Source organism: Octopus sinensis, linkage group LG27 (assembly GCF_006345805.1).
Source record: "Octopus sinensis linkage group LG27, ASM634580v1, whole genome shotgun sequence".
Taxonomy (NCBI): Eukaryota; Metazoa; Mollusca; class Cephalopoda; order Octopoda; family Octopodidae; genus Octopus; species Octopus sinensis.
In genome coordinates, this window is record NC_043023.1 from 16287555 (window position 1) to 16307888 (window position 20334).

At 39.1% G+C, this 20334-nt stretch overlaps 3 protein-coding genes across 28 annotated transcripts in view; 1 reads left to right on the plus strand and 2 right to left on the minus strand.

Annotated features, from left to right (window-relative positions):
• Positions 1 to 20334, plus strand: part of LOC115225116 — a 384942-nt gene that overhangs the window by 126495 nt on the left and 238113 nt on the right. The window lies entirely within an intron of this gene.
• Positions 1 to 20334, minus strand: part of LOC115225115 — a 396737-nt gene that overhangs the window by 76814 nt on the left and 299589 nt on the right. For 21 of the 25 annotated variants that reach the window (XM_036514044.1, XM_036514045.1, XM_036514035.1 and 18 more), the window contains one exon: positions 6771 to 8005. In XM_036514044.1, the coding sequence (XP_036369937.1) occupies positions 7872 to 8005 (134 nt within the window). In that variant the 3' untranslated portion in view covers positions 6771 to 7871. Of the gene's footprint in view, positions 1 to 6770; positions 8006 to 9111; positions 9361 to 11631; positions 11671 to 20334 lie in introns of those variants that run through there. The other 4 variants (XM_036514032.1, XM_036514031.1, XM_036514028.1 and 1 more) reach the window with 3 other exon arrangements.
• On the minus strand, positions 16451 to 19064 carry LOC118768148 (histidine-rich glycoprotein-like). Its single transcript, XM_036514066.1, has 2 exons — positions 17309 to 19064; positions 16451 to 17232 (listed from the first exon to the last, which is right to left on the minus strand). The coding sequence occupies exons 1-2, from the start codon at positions 18062 to 18064 to the stop codon at positions 17116 to 17118; spliced, it is 873 nt and encodes a 290-aa protein (XP_036369959.1). The 5' UTR covers positions 18065 to 19064; the 3' UTR covers positions 16451 to 17115.

Here is a 20334-nt window from a genome sequence, read left to right on the forward strand (position 1 = left end):
TTTGTGAGTGGATTTGGTAGACGGAAACTGAAAGAAGCCCATCGTATGTATATATATATATAGGTGTAGGAGCGGCTGTGTGGTAAGTAGCTTGGTTACCAACCACATGGTTCCAGGTTCAGTCCCGCTGCATGGCACCTTGGGCAAGTGTCTTATACTATAGCCTTGGGACGCCCAAAGCCTTGTGTGTGCATTTGGTAGACGGAAACTGAAAGAAGACCGTTGTATATATGTATATATGTAGGCGTAGGAGCGGCTGTGTGGTAAGTAGCTTGGTTACCAACCACATGGTTCCGGGTTCAGTCCCACTGCATGGCACCTTGGGCAAGTGTCTTATACTATAGCCTCGGGACGACCAAAGCCTTGTGAGTGGATTTGGTAGACGGAAACTGAAAGAAGCCTGTTGTATATATGTATATATATATGTGCGTGTGTGTTTGTCCCCCTAGCATTGCTTGACAACCGATGCTGGTGTGTTTATGTCCCCGTGACTTAGCGGTTCGGTAAAAGGGGACCAATAGAATAAGTACTGGGCTTACAAAGAATAAGTCCCAGGGTCGAGTTACTCGATTAAAGGCAGTGCTCCAGCATGGCCGCAGTCAAATGACTGAAACAAGTAAAAAGAGAAAAGAGATTGGACCTAGTCACAGTGATTTCCAGGAGACAAAACCATTTGACCTTCTTTTATTTTTCCCTCCTAGTTTGTTGGAAGCGATTACTGTGCAGAACCATTGCTACACAGAATATAAGCAATGTGGTAGAAAGGACCATTTCTGGCCACCCACATGCTTAGATGAAATCCAAGCATTTTCTGCTATAAATATATTAATGAGAATAAGCAAGTTACCCAGAATAGCAAACGATTGGAGCAGCGAAGAAGCTTTTAGTGACTTTCATGTTTCCAGTATCATGATAGAGACAGGATTTTTAAAACTGTCACAATACCTACACTGAAGACACTAGTAGTGGGCCAGTAGGTGGAGAACCAAACTGGTCCCTTATTTAAAATAAGACCTTCATCATAATGCTTATAAATGAGTCTCTAACCATAAGATACTTTTATCTAGTTTCACTTTCATTTTCAAAGAGTACTCATTTGTTTTTGTTTATATGTTAATATAATAGTTTTAGCCATTTTCTATACTTTTTATGACTTTAGATGTGTTCTTAAGCAATACTATTACCAAAAACCATATTCTGATATACCCTCATAAATGCCTAGCCATTTATGAGGGTAGGGTGAGGTACAAAGACAGAGTATGTTTCCGACAGTACATGCTTGGCAAAATAGCAAATGGCTGATCAAAGTTTGGAAGATCTGTGAAGTCAATTCCTAAACAGGGAAAATTGTGGGTTCAATTCCTAAACAGGGAAAAGGGGACACTACTGTAAGCTAAATGGCCCTTAAAACATGCACCAATTTTGTTTCTTTACTTGTATAATCACAATCGTACGATTATGCAAAAAAAATATTCCTAAAATATAGAAGTTACGAGAAGTTATATGCTGAGCTTAAAGCAAACTTTTGCCATATTTTCTCTGCAAAACTACTTAAAAATGTCTTCCAATGGCTTTATGATAAAATATTAACCCACTGGTGGGGTAGTTCTGTATTTTTTCGTGATTAATGCAGTGGGGTATGGAGAACCCCATTAATAGTTTTAGCCATTTTTTTTAGTACTTTTTATGAATTTAGATGTGTTCCTAAGCAATAATATTACCAAAAACTGTATTCTAGAAGCAATGTTATAAATCCTAATTCATTCCCAGAAAAATATTTTACCTCTAAAATTTATAAAACTTGTAAATAAATGACATCACAGTGTCTCGGTAGAGATAGTGTTAGTTGAAGGCTGCAAAACCTGCTACACACACAGACAACTTCAGCTTTATATATATAGGTATATCGTGCAATGCCACTCCCTGTAAGAAGCATTTGTGCTAGTTCATGTAAAAAGCACACATGCTGATCCATGTGGTTATTCAACTTACTCCTTCCCCTGAAATTGCTGGCCTTGTGCCAAAATACTGTCAGATACAATAATGCCTTGATATATGAGTTAATTTCTTCCTGGAGATTGCTCCTAAAGTGAAAACTCATAAAGCAAAGCAATAATTTCCCATAGAAGCAATGTTATAAATTGTAATTCATTGCTAGAAAAATATTTTACCAATAAAATTTATAATACTTGTAAATAAATGACAATAAAACAACAGTAGAATGTAAAGAATATTTTATGTAAAGTCAAAAACAATGTCAAGATCATTTAGAATAGACAAAAAATATATAATTGTTTTCTGAATCACTCTGAAAAGACTATTTTAAAAGACACTCTGCAAAACTATTTTAAAATGTCTTCCAATGGCTTTATGATGAACCATCTAAACCCACTGGTGGGGTAGTTCTGTATTTTTCATCATTGGTGTGGTTGGGGTATGGAGAACCCCATTAATAGTTTTAGCTTGTTTTTTAGTATTTTCTATGACTTTAGATGTGTTCCTAAGCAATAATATTACCAAAAACCATATTCCGATATAATGTGTTTAACATGTAAACAAAAACAAGCGAGTACTCTTTGAAAATGAAAGTGAAACTAGATAAAAGTATCTTACGGAGGGGAGAGTGGTCCTTTCATATTCACTGTTTACTCATTGTTTGCACTCTCATCCTCATCACTCTGAGCAAAGAAGTCGATGCAAATGTGCATCGCATGTTGCAAGCAGATTGGCTTGGAGAACTTTTGGAAGAAATTTCTTGTTTTGTGATCTTTTGACCTGGGGCACAATGACCATCTTTGTATGAAATCTTCATGATAACATCATCATCATCATCGTTTAGCATCCGCTTTCCATGCTAGCATGGGTTGGACGGTTCAACTGGGGTCTGGGAAGCCAGAAGGCTGCACCAGAAGGCTGTGCCAGGCCCAGTCTGATCTGGCAGTGTTTCTATGGCTGGATGCCCTTCCTAACGACAACCACTCCATGAGTGTAGTGGGTGCTTTTTACGTGTCACCGGCACAGGTGCCAGGGGAGGCTGGTAACGGCCACGATCGGATGGTGCTTTTTACATGCCATCTTGGAGGTAATTCTTTAGATGCTGAGAAATGTCGAATCTTATTTTCCATGTCTTTCCTCAAATATGGATGGGTTTTGTCTTGCAATGATGAATTTGGTCCTCCACCAACTTCAGTCCCGATTCCCTCAGAAACTTTCAGACCCTGATAGCTGTTTGAGGGTTTGCCATGAACATATTGTATACATTTATTCCTGCAACATTGAGTATGGTGAAGAAAACTGTAAGTGGCCAACATCGAGTATTTCTGGAAACATCGTACATGGAACACAATTGATCCACCACGGGGCCTACCCCTCCTTTAGTAATGTTGTAGAAGGTTCTAATCTCTGGTTTTCTTTTTTCTTTCGTACTTACATCAATTGCAGCATCATGATGCATTGTACTCCATAGGACGACATTTTTACCTTTCGTGGGAACATATGGGGTCAGTGTAACATCCTTCTGGAAACCAAACAAGCTTGTATATTCAGTTCTGCCTCTTGTGGCAACAAACTGAGGGGGAAGTTCTATCTTGTTCTTTCTGAAAGGGTCAACAAATGTTAATCTATATTTCTCCAAGAGATTAACTCTAAATCCATAACTTGTAAACCAATTATCCATGGTAATATTTCTTCCAGACCCTTTTATATGAGACCCCAACCATTTTACCACTGCTGCTGTTGCTGTTGAGTGTAGCGATCTTCGTCCTTGTGGGAGAAGTCCGAAACGTGGTCCTTTGCTATTCGTAAGACCCGCAGGAGAGAAAGCAGGTCAACCCCCGACACTGAGAGCATCGACGGATGGATGAATGCGCATCCAGGCTCAGTGGTTGCGTAGGAAGTCGGGGACAAGAAACAGGAAGAAAGAGTGAGAGAAAGTTGGGGCGAAAGAGTACAACAGGGGTCGCCACTACCCCTTGCTGGAGCCTCATGGAGCTTTAGGTGTTTTTCGCTCAATAAACACATACAACGCCTGGTCTGGAAATCAAAACCGCGATCCTCTGACCACGAGTCCGCTGCCCTAACCATTGGACCATTGCGCCTCCACTAGCACTGCTGCTCCTGAATTACCTATAGAAGGGCCTTCTGCTTGTTTCCCCAAGTAGACCTCCATATATGATGCATAGAAAGTTTTAGCATCGGCCAAAAGAAAAAATTTTTATGCCATATTTTGCTGGTTTAAAATGGATAGTTCTCTGTAAAGGCAGCCAACATTTCATCTACTGTCGCATACACTGAGACATTATAATTCAAGATACACTTAGCCATAAATTTCTCAAAGGACTTTCTAAAAGGTGCAATCTTATCCTCTCGCCTCCTTTCAGCTCAGGTGTGGATGTCATCAAACCTCAGAGACCCCAGCGAGAAATGAAACTTCTGCAAATATATAGTTGCTGGAAAAATTTTAATTCCTGTACCGTCCATTGCCCAAACATCTTCCATATTCGTTCGGTTGCCTGTAAAACTCCCAACAGATAAAGAAGTCCTATTGTAGCTTTCATCTCCCTTTCATTACTCTTTTACTTGTTTCAGTCATTTGACTGCGGCCATGCTGGAGCACCGCCTTTTAGTCGAGCAAATCGACCCCCAAGACTTATTCTTTGTAAGCCTCGTACTTATTCTATCGGTCTCTTTTGCCGAACCGCTAAGTTACGAGGACGTAATCACACCAGCATCGGTTGTCAAGTGATGTTGGGGGCACAAACACACATATACGACGGGCTTCTTTCAGTTTCCGTCTACCAAATCCACTCACAAGGCTTTGGTTGGCCCGAGGCTATAGTAGAAGACACTTGCCCGAGATGCTACGCAGTGGGACTGAACCCAGAACTATGTGGTTGGTAAGCAAGCTACTTACCACACAGCCATTCCTACGCCTACATATATACGACGGGCTTCTTTCAGTTTCCGTCTACCAAATCCACTCACAAGGCTTTGGTTGGCCTGAGGCTATAATAGAAGACACTTGCCAAAGATGCCACGCAGTGGGACTGAACCCGGAACCATGTGGTTGGTAAGCAAGCTACTTACCACACAGCCACTCCTACGCCTAAGTGTCTCTTTTCACCTATCTTCATATTTTCGTTGTTTATTTTCAATGTAGATATTACTGCAAGCTTCGAATTCATTCAGAAGTTCTTGTCTGAGAAACAAAGACCTTTACAGCAGACACAGGTTTTGCTGCTCCTCTTGGGTCCTGGGGAATCCTGGTAATTGTTCTATGCACGTGTATGCCGTGGAAGGCATGGGGGAATTCCTTTCCGGAAAGTTCCATTATCATCATCATCATCGTTTAACGTCTGTTTTCCATGCTAGCATGGGTTTGATGGTTCAACTGGGGCCTTGGAAGCCAGGAGGCTGCACCAGGCTCCAGTCTGATCTGGCAGTGTTTCTATAGCTGGATGCCCTTCCTAATGCCAACCACTCCGTGAGTGTAGTAGGTGCTTTTAATGTGTCACCGGCACAGAAGCCAGTCAAGGCAGCGCTAGCAACGGCCACGATCGGATGGTGCTTTTTACATGCCACCGCCACGGAGGCCAGTCAGGGCGGCGCTGGCTACGGCCACGTTCGGATGGTTCCCTTACATGCCACCGGCACTGGTATCAACAGCTACAAATTCCATTGATGTTAATTGATTTTGATTTTGATTTGCCTAAAAAATGTTTTTCTCTGTTCCTGGTAGTCTGCTGTTCATCTTCATCATCAGCTTCTTCCCTTCCTTCTAAAGAATCATCTGGTGAAGTCTGCAACATGCCATCTGCTTCAGTTCCTCCCTCATCATCTCTTATTTCTTCCTCAGCTTTACTCTCTTCTTTTGGAAGCAATTTCTTGTCTTACGATCTTTTGACCTGGGGCACAACGAGCATCTTTTTATGGAATCTTCATAACATCTTGGAGGTACCAGGTTCAATTCTCTTCAGATTCCTCTTCATTTGGTTCTTCGTCAAGAAATGATTCTCATTCTTCTATGTCTAATTCAAGTCTTCAAGTTTTCTACTATATGGCTCAGAAACCTGGACGTTATCAAAGAAGCTGGAGAGGCAATTGGATGGAACTTCATCATCTGAATAAGATTTTCTAACTATAAAGGGTATGGCCTGGTCAGCCTGTAATGATATGCATAAGATCTGGTCATCAAATCTAAGTAGAGACTTCAAACTTCAAAGCCACAGTCAAACCAATTCTACTATATGGCTCAGAAACCTGGAAGTTATCAAAGAAGCTTGAGAGGTGGTTGGATGGAACCTACACTCGCCTCCTTATGAGAGCTCAAAATCTCAAGTGGAAGCACCAACAAACCAAAGTACAAATATATGGGAAACTACCACCTGTATAATCTCTTGTAAAAGGTAGAAGAGTCCAGTTTGCTGGACATTGTTGTAGAGCTGGAAAAGAGGTAATTTCTACTCTTCTCTGGAAGCCATCTACTCGCAATACCAGAGGGTGCACACTATCCTACCCTGATGTAATCTCCAGGGATACAGGCATCCAGCAACAGGACCTCCGTAATGCTATGATGGACCGTGAAGTCTGGCGTAGCATGGTAAATTCCATTGTCTTGACCACGGTCAAACAATGATGATGATGATGTCTAATTCTCTCCCAATTTTGCCATTTGTCTGTCGTAGTTCACTGTGAACCTGAAAGGAAAGATTTCTCAACTTTTATGGCGTTCACAACCATCCAATAACAGAAAAAAACGTTGGACACTTGACAATAATTTATAATTTTATGCAAGAAATAATCAGCGTTTCAGATATAAAAATAAATAAACAATTATACAGAAAAGGAAATAAAATCACAAAAGGTCCTTGACTTGCTTACAGAAAACAACTTCCAGGACAGATTCCTGAAGCAGTAGGAATTCTGGGGCCAGTGTATTACTGTGAAAGGTGAGTATTTCACAGGAGATGTTGTTAAAACTTTGGTAAATTAGTAATTTTTATGAAACATAGCTTGTCTGAGAACTTTTTGATACCATCTCGTATTTTTCTTGCAAATTCTGTAAAGAGTTTTTATTTTTTTTAATAAGTAAATATTTTGATTTTGTTTGCTTATTTTTCTGTTGTTTTTATCTTATATAACATGTCTTTACATGATACACGTATAATACAATACCACATTAAAATACAAATCCTAAACCAAAAGAACACAAACAGGAGGTGCAGCAAGTACCCTTATAGGGATCACCGAATGCATTCTGTAAGGCGAGGCGCCAACAATGGTAAGAACTTCACTGTGGCAAATGTCACAGGTGGAAGAAATGGGTCACACTTCATTTCCTATTCTTAAGGATTTTGTTCTCGTTGGCTACGGAAGCAGTGACCCTTTGATTATAATTGAAGATATTTATGCTAAAGCAATGGGTATACATATGCAAATGTACCCCACCGACTTTGTTTCTTTTTTCAAAAGTGGACCTTTTCTGTTTGTGTTTTTCCCTTCAGCTCCTTCGGTTTCAAATTTATTGATTTCGAGTTTAGTGTATTGATGTAGTTTTGTCTGTTAATTATATAAATGAAATTAGTTGTTGTCCTAAGTTGATAAATATACAGTTAATAGCTTTTAAGATTTTTAAACTTCCAGTAAAAGACGGAGCAGAGTTTTGGAAAAAATATTGCTAAAATATGGATATAATTTATTTAAAAAAACCAACTATGCCAATGCAGTCAGTGAAAGTCTTATTCTGATAAACAGAATTATTTCTTCTTTCCAGACATCAGTTGAACCGTCCAACACATGCTAACATGGAAAGCAGATGCTAAACGATGATGATGATGAAAAGAACACAAATTGTAGTGTTCTTATACTGATGGTTATTTTGTAAAATATTTATAGCCAAAGAAAGCGAGTCCGACAAGGATTGCAGCAAGGATCAGTGAGCCAAAACTGATTCCGACAATCTCAAGTATACTGTAGGTTTTTGGTTTAGGAGGTTCAGGTTTCGGATCTGCAATTGACAAACAATAAAATATATACCTTTTGTTTTTAATAAAAAAGCTTGACCATTTTCATACTAAACTATTAAAAAATACTTTTGTTTCTATTATACAAATTCCATTTCAAAGTGATCTAAAAGGAAAAGTCCCCATCAAAATTTCCAGTAACACTATGTTGCACACATAAGCTTGGTTATATAAAGCCTTGTGAGTGGATTTGGTAGACGGAAACTGAAAGAAGCCCGTCGTATATATGATTATATATATGTGTGTTTGTGTGTCTGTTTGTCCTCCCAGTATCGCTTGATAACCGATGCTGGTGTGTCTACGTCCACGTTACTTAGCGGTTCGGCAAAAGAGAACCGATAGAATAAGTACTAGGCTTACAAAGAATAAATCCTGGGGTCGATTTGCTTGACTTAAAGCGGTGCTCCAGCATGGCCACAGTCAAATGACTGAAACAAGTAAAAAGAGAAAGAGAATATAACCCCCCCACACACACACACCTTGGTATTGACCCCCTCATCCTTTGCCCTTGTGGCAAATAAAAGAAACCCTAATATACAACTATCAACTGAGTCCATTGTGAAGATGGCCCCTCTACTTTCCCTCAACCAGGAAGGGTAATCAGTTTTTATCTGCTCGGGGCCCATGGCAAAGGGGATATAGTGGACATATAGTGGACATGTCTGAAAGGGCTGAAGACCAGCAATTGCCATTTTGTCAAAACCCTAATAAACTTTTTCAGGTTTCACTTGAAGAGGAAAATCAGGGTGGAGAGGTAAGTGCTGGCTTCCAAGCAGTTTGTTGAAAGGTGGGTGAGAGGGGTGAGCATTACCTGAGTGAATGGGCCTTCTCTTAGAGTGTACCTGTATATTGGAGAGGAAAGACCGGGAGAGGGCATCCACCCTGGTGGTCAGGGAGACCATGGATTTTGTGGGCTTTCTTTACGTGTAGCCCTTGAAAGTGCCCCCACTATCAGGGGTTTTACTTTGAATTTCTTTTATTCATTGTATGACTTTTTACATGCTAAAACCCACACTGGACCCTCCCGGATGTTTTGCTTTGTGTTAGCCCTCTGTGGTTAATAAAAAAATTATTATAAATCATTTCTTACTCTTTATCTCCAAATCAATTCTTCCAATATTAAGGTTGTCATCTTCGAATTTCCAAGTCGAACATTTCTCAGTTACTTTTCTGATCCAAAGCTTGGAGGTATCTCCACTGTGTGTTACTTTATAGTCAGTGCCGTTAGCGCATGTCCTGTCACATTCATATTTATAATTGTCGCACTTCCAAACCACCGGTCGTTTCATGTTCGGTATTGTTATCGAAAGGGTGAGGTTTCCATTGAGCACAGCAGGTCCTGAAATAAAGAAATCAGTTAAGAAGTTTGCTTTTCAATCATACGGTTCTGGGTTCAGTCCCACTGCAGAGCACCTTGGGAAAGTGTCTTCTACTACAGCATCAGGCTTGTGAGTGGATTTTCTAGATGGAAATTGAAAGAAGCCCATTGTATGTATATGTGTGTGTATGTATATGTGTGTGTATGTATATGTGTGTGTATATATATACATACACACTTGTGTGTTTCAAAGCCTTGTGAGTGTATTTAATAGATGGAAACTGAAAGAAGCCCATTATATATATGTATATATATATGTAAATAGAAAATTATTATTTCTAAGTCACTGAACAAGAAACATTCAGTAACATTAATCGAGAGTAAAGATTACTTGCCAACATAATATGGCAGTCCTAGTTAGGGTGATTGTTACTGTTATCTAGCCCTAGGAAACACTGCCTCCAGTTGGGTATATGACACGCTATCTATGTCCTATGGGATGCTAAACTCCCTTGTTTGAAAATATAAGGATGCAGCTAGTGTGTCATATAGCCTGCTGGAGACGATATTTCCTAGGGCTAAGGAACAGTAACAATCGTCCTAACCAGGACTGAAATATTATGTTGGCAAATAATCTTTACCCTAGAGTACTGTTACTCAATGTCTTTTGTTCAGAGATTTAGAAATAATTTTCTATTTGTTAGATCATAGACTTTGTGTCACTTTGGAAAGTATATATTTTGGACAAGAGTTTAGTGGAGTCATCTCTAGCTGAGCAGTTATTCTGTGCTGATGAAGGGAAATAACCCAGAGACCATTGGTATGCAGATAGATGATGTTTCCTAAGACTAAATTTACAGTATCATTCGTCCTAACCAAGACTGCCACATTATGTTGGCAAATATATATATATATATAAGTTCAGCAAAAATTTAGATTCAAATAAATATGGTACTTAATTTAGATGCACCAGAATTTTGTATGGTGTTATCCATAGAAATCCGTGGGGTGATTATAATGAAAATAAGCAATAAGAATGACTCCGGTAATTTGGTACGATCGTTTCGTACTACATCATTTTATTAAATGTTGTAAGTATTACAACAGTTTTAAAATGCTGAACACTCATCAGCCAATTATAGAGGTTTTCTGTTAATACAAAAATTTTCATATCACGTGGCAACATTATAGAGAAGGTAGATATATAGACAAAGATGTGGATTTTAATTTTAAGAACGTATGATGTAGTGGAACAACCAAATCTTAGTACCTCATATGTTCTTAAAATTTAAATCCACATCTTTGTCTATATATCTACCTTCTCTATAATGTTGCCACTTGATTTGATAACTTTTTTATTAATGGAAAACCTCTATAATTGGCTGATGAGTACTCAGCATCTTATAGAGGGATTAGGCTATTATCAGCTCCCGGAAAAGATTTTAACAGGATACTTTTAGAGATGATGAGGACAGCAGTAAAGAAGAAGCTGGATTTAGGAAGAACTGTTCATGTGGAGATCAAACCGCCACTCTTTGTATCATTGTAGAGCAAAGCGCAGAGTGGAATGCACTCTATCTGCGACAATTTCATCTCAATCGAAGAAGAGGGGCCTTCTCCGTCCGGGTTGCGGATCCGTGGAATAAGCTGCCGGACGAGATAGTGAAGATGCTGACGACTGCTCGGTTCAAAGTCTCCCTTGACCACAAATGGCCTGAACTCTTTGCATGAACACCACCCTGTACATAACTCCATGTCCCCCTAAATGGCATTGCTTTTTGCTTTTTGACCCCAAAAATTATCTTAACTTAACCTAAGTTAAGAATTTTTAACATGAACGTAAAAGTGGTGTTCTTGTATGGGGCTGAGACATGGCGAACAACAGTCAAGTCAAATAAGCAAATACAACCATTCATCAACAGATGCTTGCGTAGTATACTTAAAATTAGATGGTCCCAACACATAAGCAATATGGAGCTATGGCAAAGAACAAATCAAGTTTCGATTAGGGAGCAAATATTTAAGAAAAAGTGAAAGTGGATTGGTGGACGAATTAGAAAAGACACACCAAACGTAGCAAAAAGTGTTTAAAGTGGAAACCGGTTGGATGTAAAAAGAAAGGTAGGCCTAAGAACTCGTGGCAGAGATCAACAAAAAACGAACTAGAGAAAGGGGGACATTCCTGGCAGAGTATAAGTACAGAAGTGAAAAATTATGCAACATGGAATTCAATTATGAGTGGCCTATACTCCGTGTTTGAGGGTTAAAGGCAGGAAAGAAGAATATATTTACCACTTTGGGTGATATTATACTTTTGTGCCCTTGACAAATCTGTAAAAGATGAAAACAAATTTTTTTGATTTTAAGATGAAATATTTCAAAACAATGTGAATAAATGAACATTACATTTCACAGTAATTTGATTGCTAAAGGATTAAAGCAGCCATATCTGTTTTATGTTCTAAGTGGCTGGGTCCAGCCCCTCACACCTACCCTACAATGTCAGTCTAAAAATAAACAATCACATCATCAAAATGTCAAAACTACAAGATAACGAATGATTAATTCAAAAACCAAGTCTAAAGGAGCATTACATTAAACGGAATAAACTAATTGCTAACGAGTTAAAGTAGCCATACCTGGCACAAAGATTCTACCTGTTTCATGTTTAAACTGGTAATGGGTCATCCTTTTACACCTGTCTTACAATGTCATTCTAAAAATGAACGGACAAGGACTGCTATGTAAAGAAGTGCTGATCTCTAACTGCGGAGGCAATCTGTGGAAGAGGTGGACCCTGAAAGGTGCAGGACAAAATGGTGGAACATGAGGGCTTTGGATGTTGAGGCTGACATGTATTGATAAGTGACTGCGATTGCCAAAAAAAAACTCATATTGCTCAGAAACTGAAAAAATTTGTTCTGAAGGAGTGTAAAATGTTTGGGTTCTCCCCAGGAAATATTGGATACATAAATGAAATTCCCACGTATTTCAATAAACCAGGAAACACTACAGCAGACACAGAGGGAAACGAAGCTGTTAAAGTAAAGACATCTGTGAATTTATTAAATAGTGACGGGTTGTGGTTAAGAAAACGAAGATCATGTCAACAGCAGCCACAACAAACATCAGCATCAAGATCGATAATGAAGAGATCGAAGTGGTTGATGATTTCATCTTCCTTGGCTCCAAAATAAATCGAGATGGTGACTGCACTCCAGAAATAAGACGGTGGATGGATGGAAGCACTCCGTCGGTTATGACGATGAGGGTTCCGGTTGATCCAAATCAATGGAACAGCCTGCTCGTGAAATTAACGTGTAAGTGGCTGAGCACTCCACAGACACGTGCACCCTTAACGCAGTTCTCGAGGATATTCAGCGTGACACAGAGAGTGACAAAGCCGGCCCTTTGAAATACAGGTACAACAGAAACAGGAAGTAAGAGTGAGAGAAAGTTGTGGTGAAAGAGTACAGCAGGGATCACCACCATCCCCTGCCGGAGCCTCGTGGAGCTTTAGGTGTTTTCGCTCAATAAACACTCACAACGCCCGGTCTGGGAATCGAAACCGCGATCCTACAACCGCGAGTCCGCTGCCCTAACCACTGGACCAAATTTTCTTGCATAAAATGCATCATTTCTAAAGCTGTGATGAAAACAAAATTGGGAAACTCCCTACCAAAACAAAGAAAATCCTCCTTATGTGAGTGACCCCATTCCAGACCCCTGTGCACCTGAGTAAGTTTGCCTTAACAAAAATAAGTTATGGAAAGAAATTAAATAAAATATAAATAAAACTTACAGACAAATGTTACAAACAGTAAGCAGAACAAGATCCATTTAGCCATGATCTGAAAAAATAATTTTGAAAAGCTGCAAAATAACAAAGTTTATAGCCCAGGGTCCGAGGCTGGTCAGGCTGAGAAAAACAAACAGTCACAATATCATCAGTCACTCTTTAATAGATTTGTGGTCGAGCCTGTGGCATTGGAGATCTTATTCTTAACTATTTCGAATACTACAGAACGCTGTACAGTAGAGACAAGTGCAGTTTGAACTTGCACAAACACTTTTTGCTACAGCATTTTCACGTCAAAATAAACGTTTTCTGAAGAAAATTCTAAATCATTTGAAACTTCTAACTGTGAACATTCTTCTTACTCTTTACTCTTTTACTTGTTTCAGTCATTTGACTGCGGCCATGCTGGAGCACCACCTTTAGTCGAGCAAATCGAACCCGGGACTTATTCTTTGTAAGCCCAGTACTTATTCTATCGGTCTATTTTGCCGAACCGCTAGGTGACGGGGACGTAAACACACCAGCATCGGTTGTCAAGCAATGCTAGGGGGACAAACACAGACACACACATACATATATATATATATACATAAATATGACAGGCTTCTTTCAGTTTCCATCTACCAAATCCACTCACAAGGCATTGGTCGGCCCGGGGCTATAGCAGAAGACACTTGCCCAAGATGCCACGCAGTGGGACTGAACCCGGAACCATGTGGTTGGTAAGCAAGCTACTTACCACACAGCCACTCCTGCGCCTTCTTGTATAGTTTTTCTGAAAATCCAACAGTTACAGATCATGTCAGGGTCCCTGAAACTCCCTGGTATTTCCTCGCATTTACAAACTTTGTTTTTTTCTTGGACTGTTGAATGACAACCCTCGTTCTAGTTCAATGCACTCAAGCACCATAACTCATGTTGCATTCAAAAATCATGCGTCCCCGAAGTCCATCCCCTCCTCACTGTGGTGGGGACACTGGCAACGGGTAGTGTCAGAGCTATGCTGTCGGGAACTTCGGTTCCTTGTAGGGCCACCCAAGGCAGATTGGTCTTACACCGAGTGGTATTAGGCCCACAACCCGGCAGACGGTGCTCTGGTGAAAATCCTCGGAGTGTCTGTTTCAGCAACTGGCGGCTCCTCGGTCTTTGGGTTGTCTCTCTCTCTCTCCACATCTCCTAATGAGTTTGCAGTAAGTTACAGATATTGATAGAGTCTTGAATTTACATTTTTAATGCTTAAAATAAGGAATTAGTTTTCACATTTTGTTTGTTCTTTAATCTATGTCTACATGTAATTCTGTGAAAGTCTGTGTGATGTGCAAGACACAACAGCTAAATCTCCCTCATATATATATCTTGTGTTTTTATGACTATACAATCCAATATTTACAACAGAATCTCTTCTATTTGGACAAACCTTATAGTTGTGGCTTGATGCAATGGGAAGTTTCAAAAACCAACTGGGAAATACAAACAACGAAAAGAACTTAGTTTCTGAAAGAAAAAAATAAAAGATATTTTTTAGAATTTTACTGAAAATGTACTGAATTTTTTAAAAATTCAAAAAGTAAAAAGGTTATGAGGGGTTATATGGGGTACTTAAACGAAAATTCCACCAAAAATCAAATTTTCAAACCAGTTTTTTTTAACAGCATAAATGCTTTAATGTGGATAAAAATATTGAAAAACATGAATACATGTTAGAGCGAGGAAGAAACAAGAAAGGTGGTTGTGGGATGTGTTAGAAACAACAGGCAGATCTCCCTTAAATCACACACCTTTCTTTACTCATAACTTTCTGACAAATGGATATTAATGGATATATCGGAATTTGATGTGAAAAAGTTTTCTGAGGGTGGAGTGAAAAGTTTTGGAAAATTCACATCAGTTGGATTTATTTCCTCATAACTTTTGGAAAAATGGATATTTCTTTAGTGGAATTTTCTACAAATATCATTCGGATTGTGAAGGTGATGATTGAAAAACCATACATGTTAGAACCAACTGGGAAATACAAGCAAGAAAAGGAAATTAGTTTCTCTACATAAGCTGAAATATAAAATTAAAAAACTATATTTTTGAATATTTTACTGAAAATGTACTGAATTTTTTTTAAATTCCAAAAGTTAGAAAAGGTTATGAGGGGTCATATGGGGTTCTTAAACCAGAATTCCACAAAAAATCAAATTTTCAAACCAATTTTTTTTAATAGCATAAATGTTTTTATGGGGATGGCACATAAAAAGCATCATCTGATTGTGATCGTTTGCCAGCCTCGTCTGGCACCTGTGCCGGTGACACGTAAAAAGCACCCACTACACTCACAGAGTGGTTGGCATTAGGAAGGGCATCCAGCCATAGAAACATTGCCAGATCAGACTGGGTCTGGTGCAGCCTTCTGGCTTCCCAGACCCCAGTTGAACCGTCCAACCCATGCTAGCATGGAAAGCGGACGCTAAACGATGATGATGATGATGATGAATACATGTTAGAACCAACTGGGAAATACAAACAAGAAAAGGAACTTAGTTTCTCTACATAAGCTGAAATATAAAATTAAAAAACTATATTTTTGAATATTTCACTTGAAATGTACTGAATTTTTTTTTAAATTCCAAAAAGTTAGAAAAGGTTATGAGGGGTCATATGGGGTTCTTAAACCAGAATTCCACCAAAAATCAAATTTTCAAACCAATTGTTTTTAATAGCATAAATGTTTTTATGGGGATGGCACATAAAAAGCATCATCTGATTGTGATCGTTTGCCAGCCTCGTCTGGCACCTGTGCCGGTGACACGTAAAAAGCACCCACTACACTCATGGAGTGGTTGGTGTTAGGAAGGGCATCCAGCCATAGAAATATTGCCAGATCAGACTGGGCCTGGTGCAGCCTTCTGGCTTCCCAGACCCCAGTTGAACCGTCCAACCCATGCTAGCATGGAAAGCGGACGCTAAACGATGATGATGATGATGATGAATACATGTTAGAACCAACTGGGAAATACAAACAAGAAAAGGAACTTAGTTTCTCTACATAAGCTGAAATATACAATTAAAAAACTATAATTTTGAATATTTCACTGAAAATGTGCTGAATTTATTTTTAAATTCCAAAAAGTTAAAAAAGGTTATGAGGGGTCATATGGGGTACTTAAACCAGAATTCCACCAAAAATCAAATTTTAAAACCAATTTGTTTTAATAGCATAAATGTTTTTATGGGGATAAAAATATTGAAATACAAGCAAGAAAAGGAATTTAGTTTCTCTACATAAGTTGAAATACAGAATTAAAAACTATATTTTTGAATATTTTACTGGAAATGTACTGAATTTATTTTTAATTCCAAAAAGCTAAAAAAGGTTATGAGGGGTCATATGGGGTTCTTAAACGAGAATTCCACCAAAAATCAAATTTTAAAACCAATTTGTTTTAATAGCATAAATGTTTTTATGGGGATAAAAATATTGAAATACAAGCAAGAAAAGGAATTTAGTTTCTCTACATAAGCTGAAATACAGAATTAAAAAACTATATTTTTGAATATTTTACTGGAAATGTACTGAATTTATTTTTAAATTCCAAAAAGCTAAAAAAGGTTATGAGGGGTCATATGGGGTTCTTAAACGAGAATTCCACCAAAAATCAAATTTTCAAACCAATTTGTTTTTAATGGTAGAAATTGATCAGGCATGCAATATTATGATGTGTCGATCGTCAGTAGTTCTGACGATAAAAATTTGTTGTTATAATTGCATAATGCAGGATGTGAAAGAGGAAAAATGCATGAAGTTTTAAGGAGATATTTATTTCCCGTTAGAGAGAAAGGCATGTGTAGTGCATGAATGTGCAGAGATAGCATTTGTGTGTGTATGAATCAAGTGTGCAGATGCATGCGCAAGGCTGTGAAGAAAGGTGCATGCGTGTGTCTATGCAACAATACAAACATTTTCAAAGTGAACAAAAAAAAATGTACATTCAAAATATGAATAATAATAATAAGGAACATTCAAAAAGATATGCAAATGGATTTAGCTGCTTTAGTGAAACGAATCGTGGAATAATTTGTGCAACATGGAATGTGCTTCGTGGAATGTGTGCAACGTGGAATATGTGCAACACAGAATGTGCTTTGTGGAATGTGTGCAACACAGAATGTGCTTTGTGGAATGTGTGCATCGCGGAATATGTGCAACACAGAATGTGCTTTGTGGAATGTGCTTCGTGGAATATGTGCAACACAGAATGTGCTTTGTGGAATGTGCTTCGTGGAATATGTGTAACGCGGAATATGTGCAACACAGAATGTGCTTTGTGGAATGTGCTTCGTGGAATATGTGTAACGCGGAATGTGTGCAACGCGGAATATGTGCATCGTAGGATGCACTTCATGGAAGATATGCATTGCAGAATGTGTGCATCGCAGAATGTGCAACGTGGAATATATGTATTGCGGAATATGTACATCAGGGAATATGTGCATCGTGGAATATGTGCAACGTGGAATATATGTATTGTGGAATATGTGCATCAGGGAATGTGCTTTGTGGAATATGTGCATCGTGGAATGCGCTTCGTGGAATATGTGCAACGTGGAATATATGTATTGCGGAATATGTGCATCAGGGAATATGTGCATCGCAGAATGTGCTTCGTGGAATATATGCATCGGGGAATGTGCTTTGTGGAATATGTGCATCACAGAATGTGCTTTGTGGAATATATGCATCGGGGAATGTGCTTTGTGGAATATGTGCATCACAGAATGTGCTTCGTGGAATATGTGCATCGGGGAATGTGCTTTGTGGAATATGTGCATCACAGAATGTGCTTTGTGGAATATGTGCAACGTGGAATATATGTATTGCGGAATATGTGCATCAGGGAATATGTGCATCGCAGAATGTGCTTCATGGAATATGTGCATCGGGGGAATGTGCTTTGTGGAATATATGCATCACAGAATGTGCTTCGTGGAATATGTGCATCGCAGAATGTGCTTCGTGGAATATATGCATCGGGGAATGTGCTTTGTGGAATATATGTATTGTGGAATATGTGCATCAGGGAATATGTGCATCGCAGAATGTGCTTCATGGAATATGTGCATCGGGGGAATGTGCTTTGTGGAATACATGCATCACAGAATGTGCTTCGTGGAATATGTGCATCGCAGAATGTGCTTCGTGGAATATATGCATCGGGGAATGTGCTTTGTGGAATATATGTATTGTGGAATATGTGCATCAGGGAATATGTGCATCGCAGAATGTGCTTCATGGAATATGTGCATCGGGGGAATGTGCTTTGTGGAATATATGCATCACAGAATGTGCTTCGTGGAATATATGCATCACAGAATGTGCTTTGTGGAATATGTGCATCACAGAATGTGCTTCGTGGAATATATGCATCACAGAATGTACTTCGTGGAATATGTGCATCGTGGAATATGTGCATCGTGGAATATATGCATCACAGAATGTGCTTTGTGGAATATGTGCATCACAGAATGTGCTTTGTGGAATATATGTATTGTGGAATATGTGCATCGCAGAATGTGCTTCGTGGAATATATGCATCACAGAATGTACTTCGTGGAATATGTGCATCGTGGAATATGTGCATCGTGGAATATGTGCATCGGGGAATGTGCTTTGTGGAATATATGCATCGGGGGAATGTGCTTTATGGAATATGTGCATCGTGGAATGCACTTCATGGAATATGTGCAACGTGGAATATATGTATTGTGGAATATGTGCATCAGGGAATATGTTCATCGCAGAATGTGCTTCGTGGAATATAATAAAATAAGCAATAATAAAATAAGCAAAAATAACAAACTTAGCTGAAAATAGTGTCCTTTGTCTACAGCTGAAAGTGAATAGATGTGCATGCAAATAAAAAGAGTTGCTGAAAGTCTATGTGAGAGACTTACGTCCATGCAAAAGTTCACAAACCATGCAGGCTTTGTACATCAGGATGAGATGAAAAGCGTGTGTGTGCTGAAAAGGTTGCATGTGCGGGCTTCCATATTTTCTTCCAGTTAGTTTCTTGGCATGTAAGCGAATACCTTGTGCGTCGGCTGTGTTGCATTGCAGCGAAGTGCATCGTAGATTGCATTGCAGAATAGTGCTTCCTGTAGCAGATCGATGGACGGTGCATCATGGTGGTGTCGAAGGTTGTCATTCATTTTCCTTTGGGTTAGCGACTGTAGATGGTCCAGTTCTTTAATTCGAATCAGCATCTAGCATGAAAAGGTATTATTTCTCTTTACACGGGTTCACCAAATTGTTGGTAACATAGGTTCAGAAGGCAGCCAATCTTTTTCCACGGGCTCGCCAGTTTCATCATCATCATCATCATCATCATCGTTTAACGTCTGTTTTCCATGCTAGCATGGGTTGCACCAGGCTCCAGTCTTATCTGGCAATGTTTCTACAGCTGGATGCCCTTCCTAATGCCAACCACTCCGTGAGTGTAGTGGGTGCTTTTTACATGCCACCTGCACAGGCGCCAGGCGAGGCTGGCAACGGCCACGGTCGTATTGGTGTATTTTACGTGCCACCGGCACGGAAGCCAGTCGAGGCGGCGCTGGCTTGCAGTTAGTCTTTGTGAAGGCTACAATGCTCTTGTTCGGGGCCACAAGTTGTAACGGGTATATTTTTATTAGACTATTTGTAACGATAAAATTTTTAGTTGAAGTTGAGGGTCAGTAATTGTAACAGTAGAAATTGATTAGTAAACAATATTATGATGTGTCGATGAAAATTTGTTGTTATAATTGCATACTGTTGGATGTGAAAGAGGAACAATGCATGAAGTTTTAAGGAAATATTTATTTATTGTTACATTACCAATAACTTGCATCGACGAGCAGGTTTTGAAAAATCCAAAAGCATGCGAAGTAAAGTTTGTGATTGTGTCCTCTTCATTGTTTAGTAGTAAATACAGAGAGAGAGATAGAATGATGTTGTAAGAGAACAGAATTAGAGCTAGAGAGAGTTGTAGGGTGTGGGACGTTGTCTCACAGTTGCTGACAATAAACTTCATTTCTCCCTCTGAACAAGGTTTTAGCTGGTCAGCCAGACTTTGTTCTCACTGAGTTATCATTGTAGTGGCTAACTTGTTGAGTTATCACCGAAGTGACTGAACTTGTTGAGTTATCACAGGAGTTGACTTACTGATTTTTGC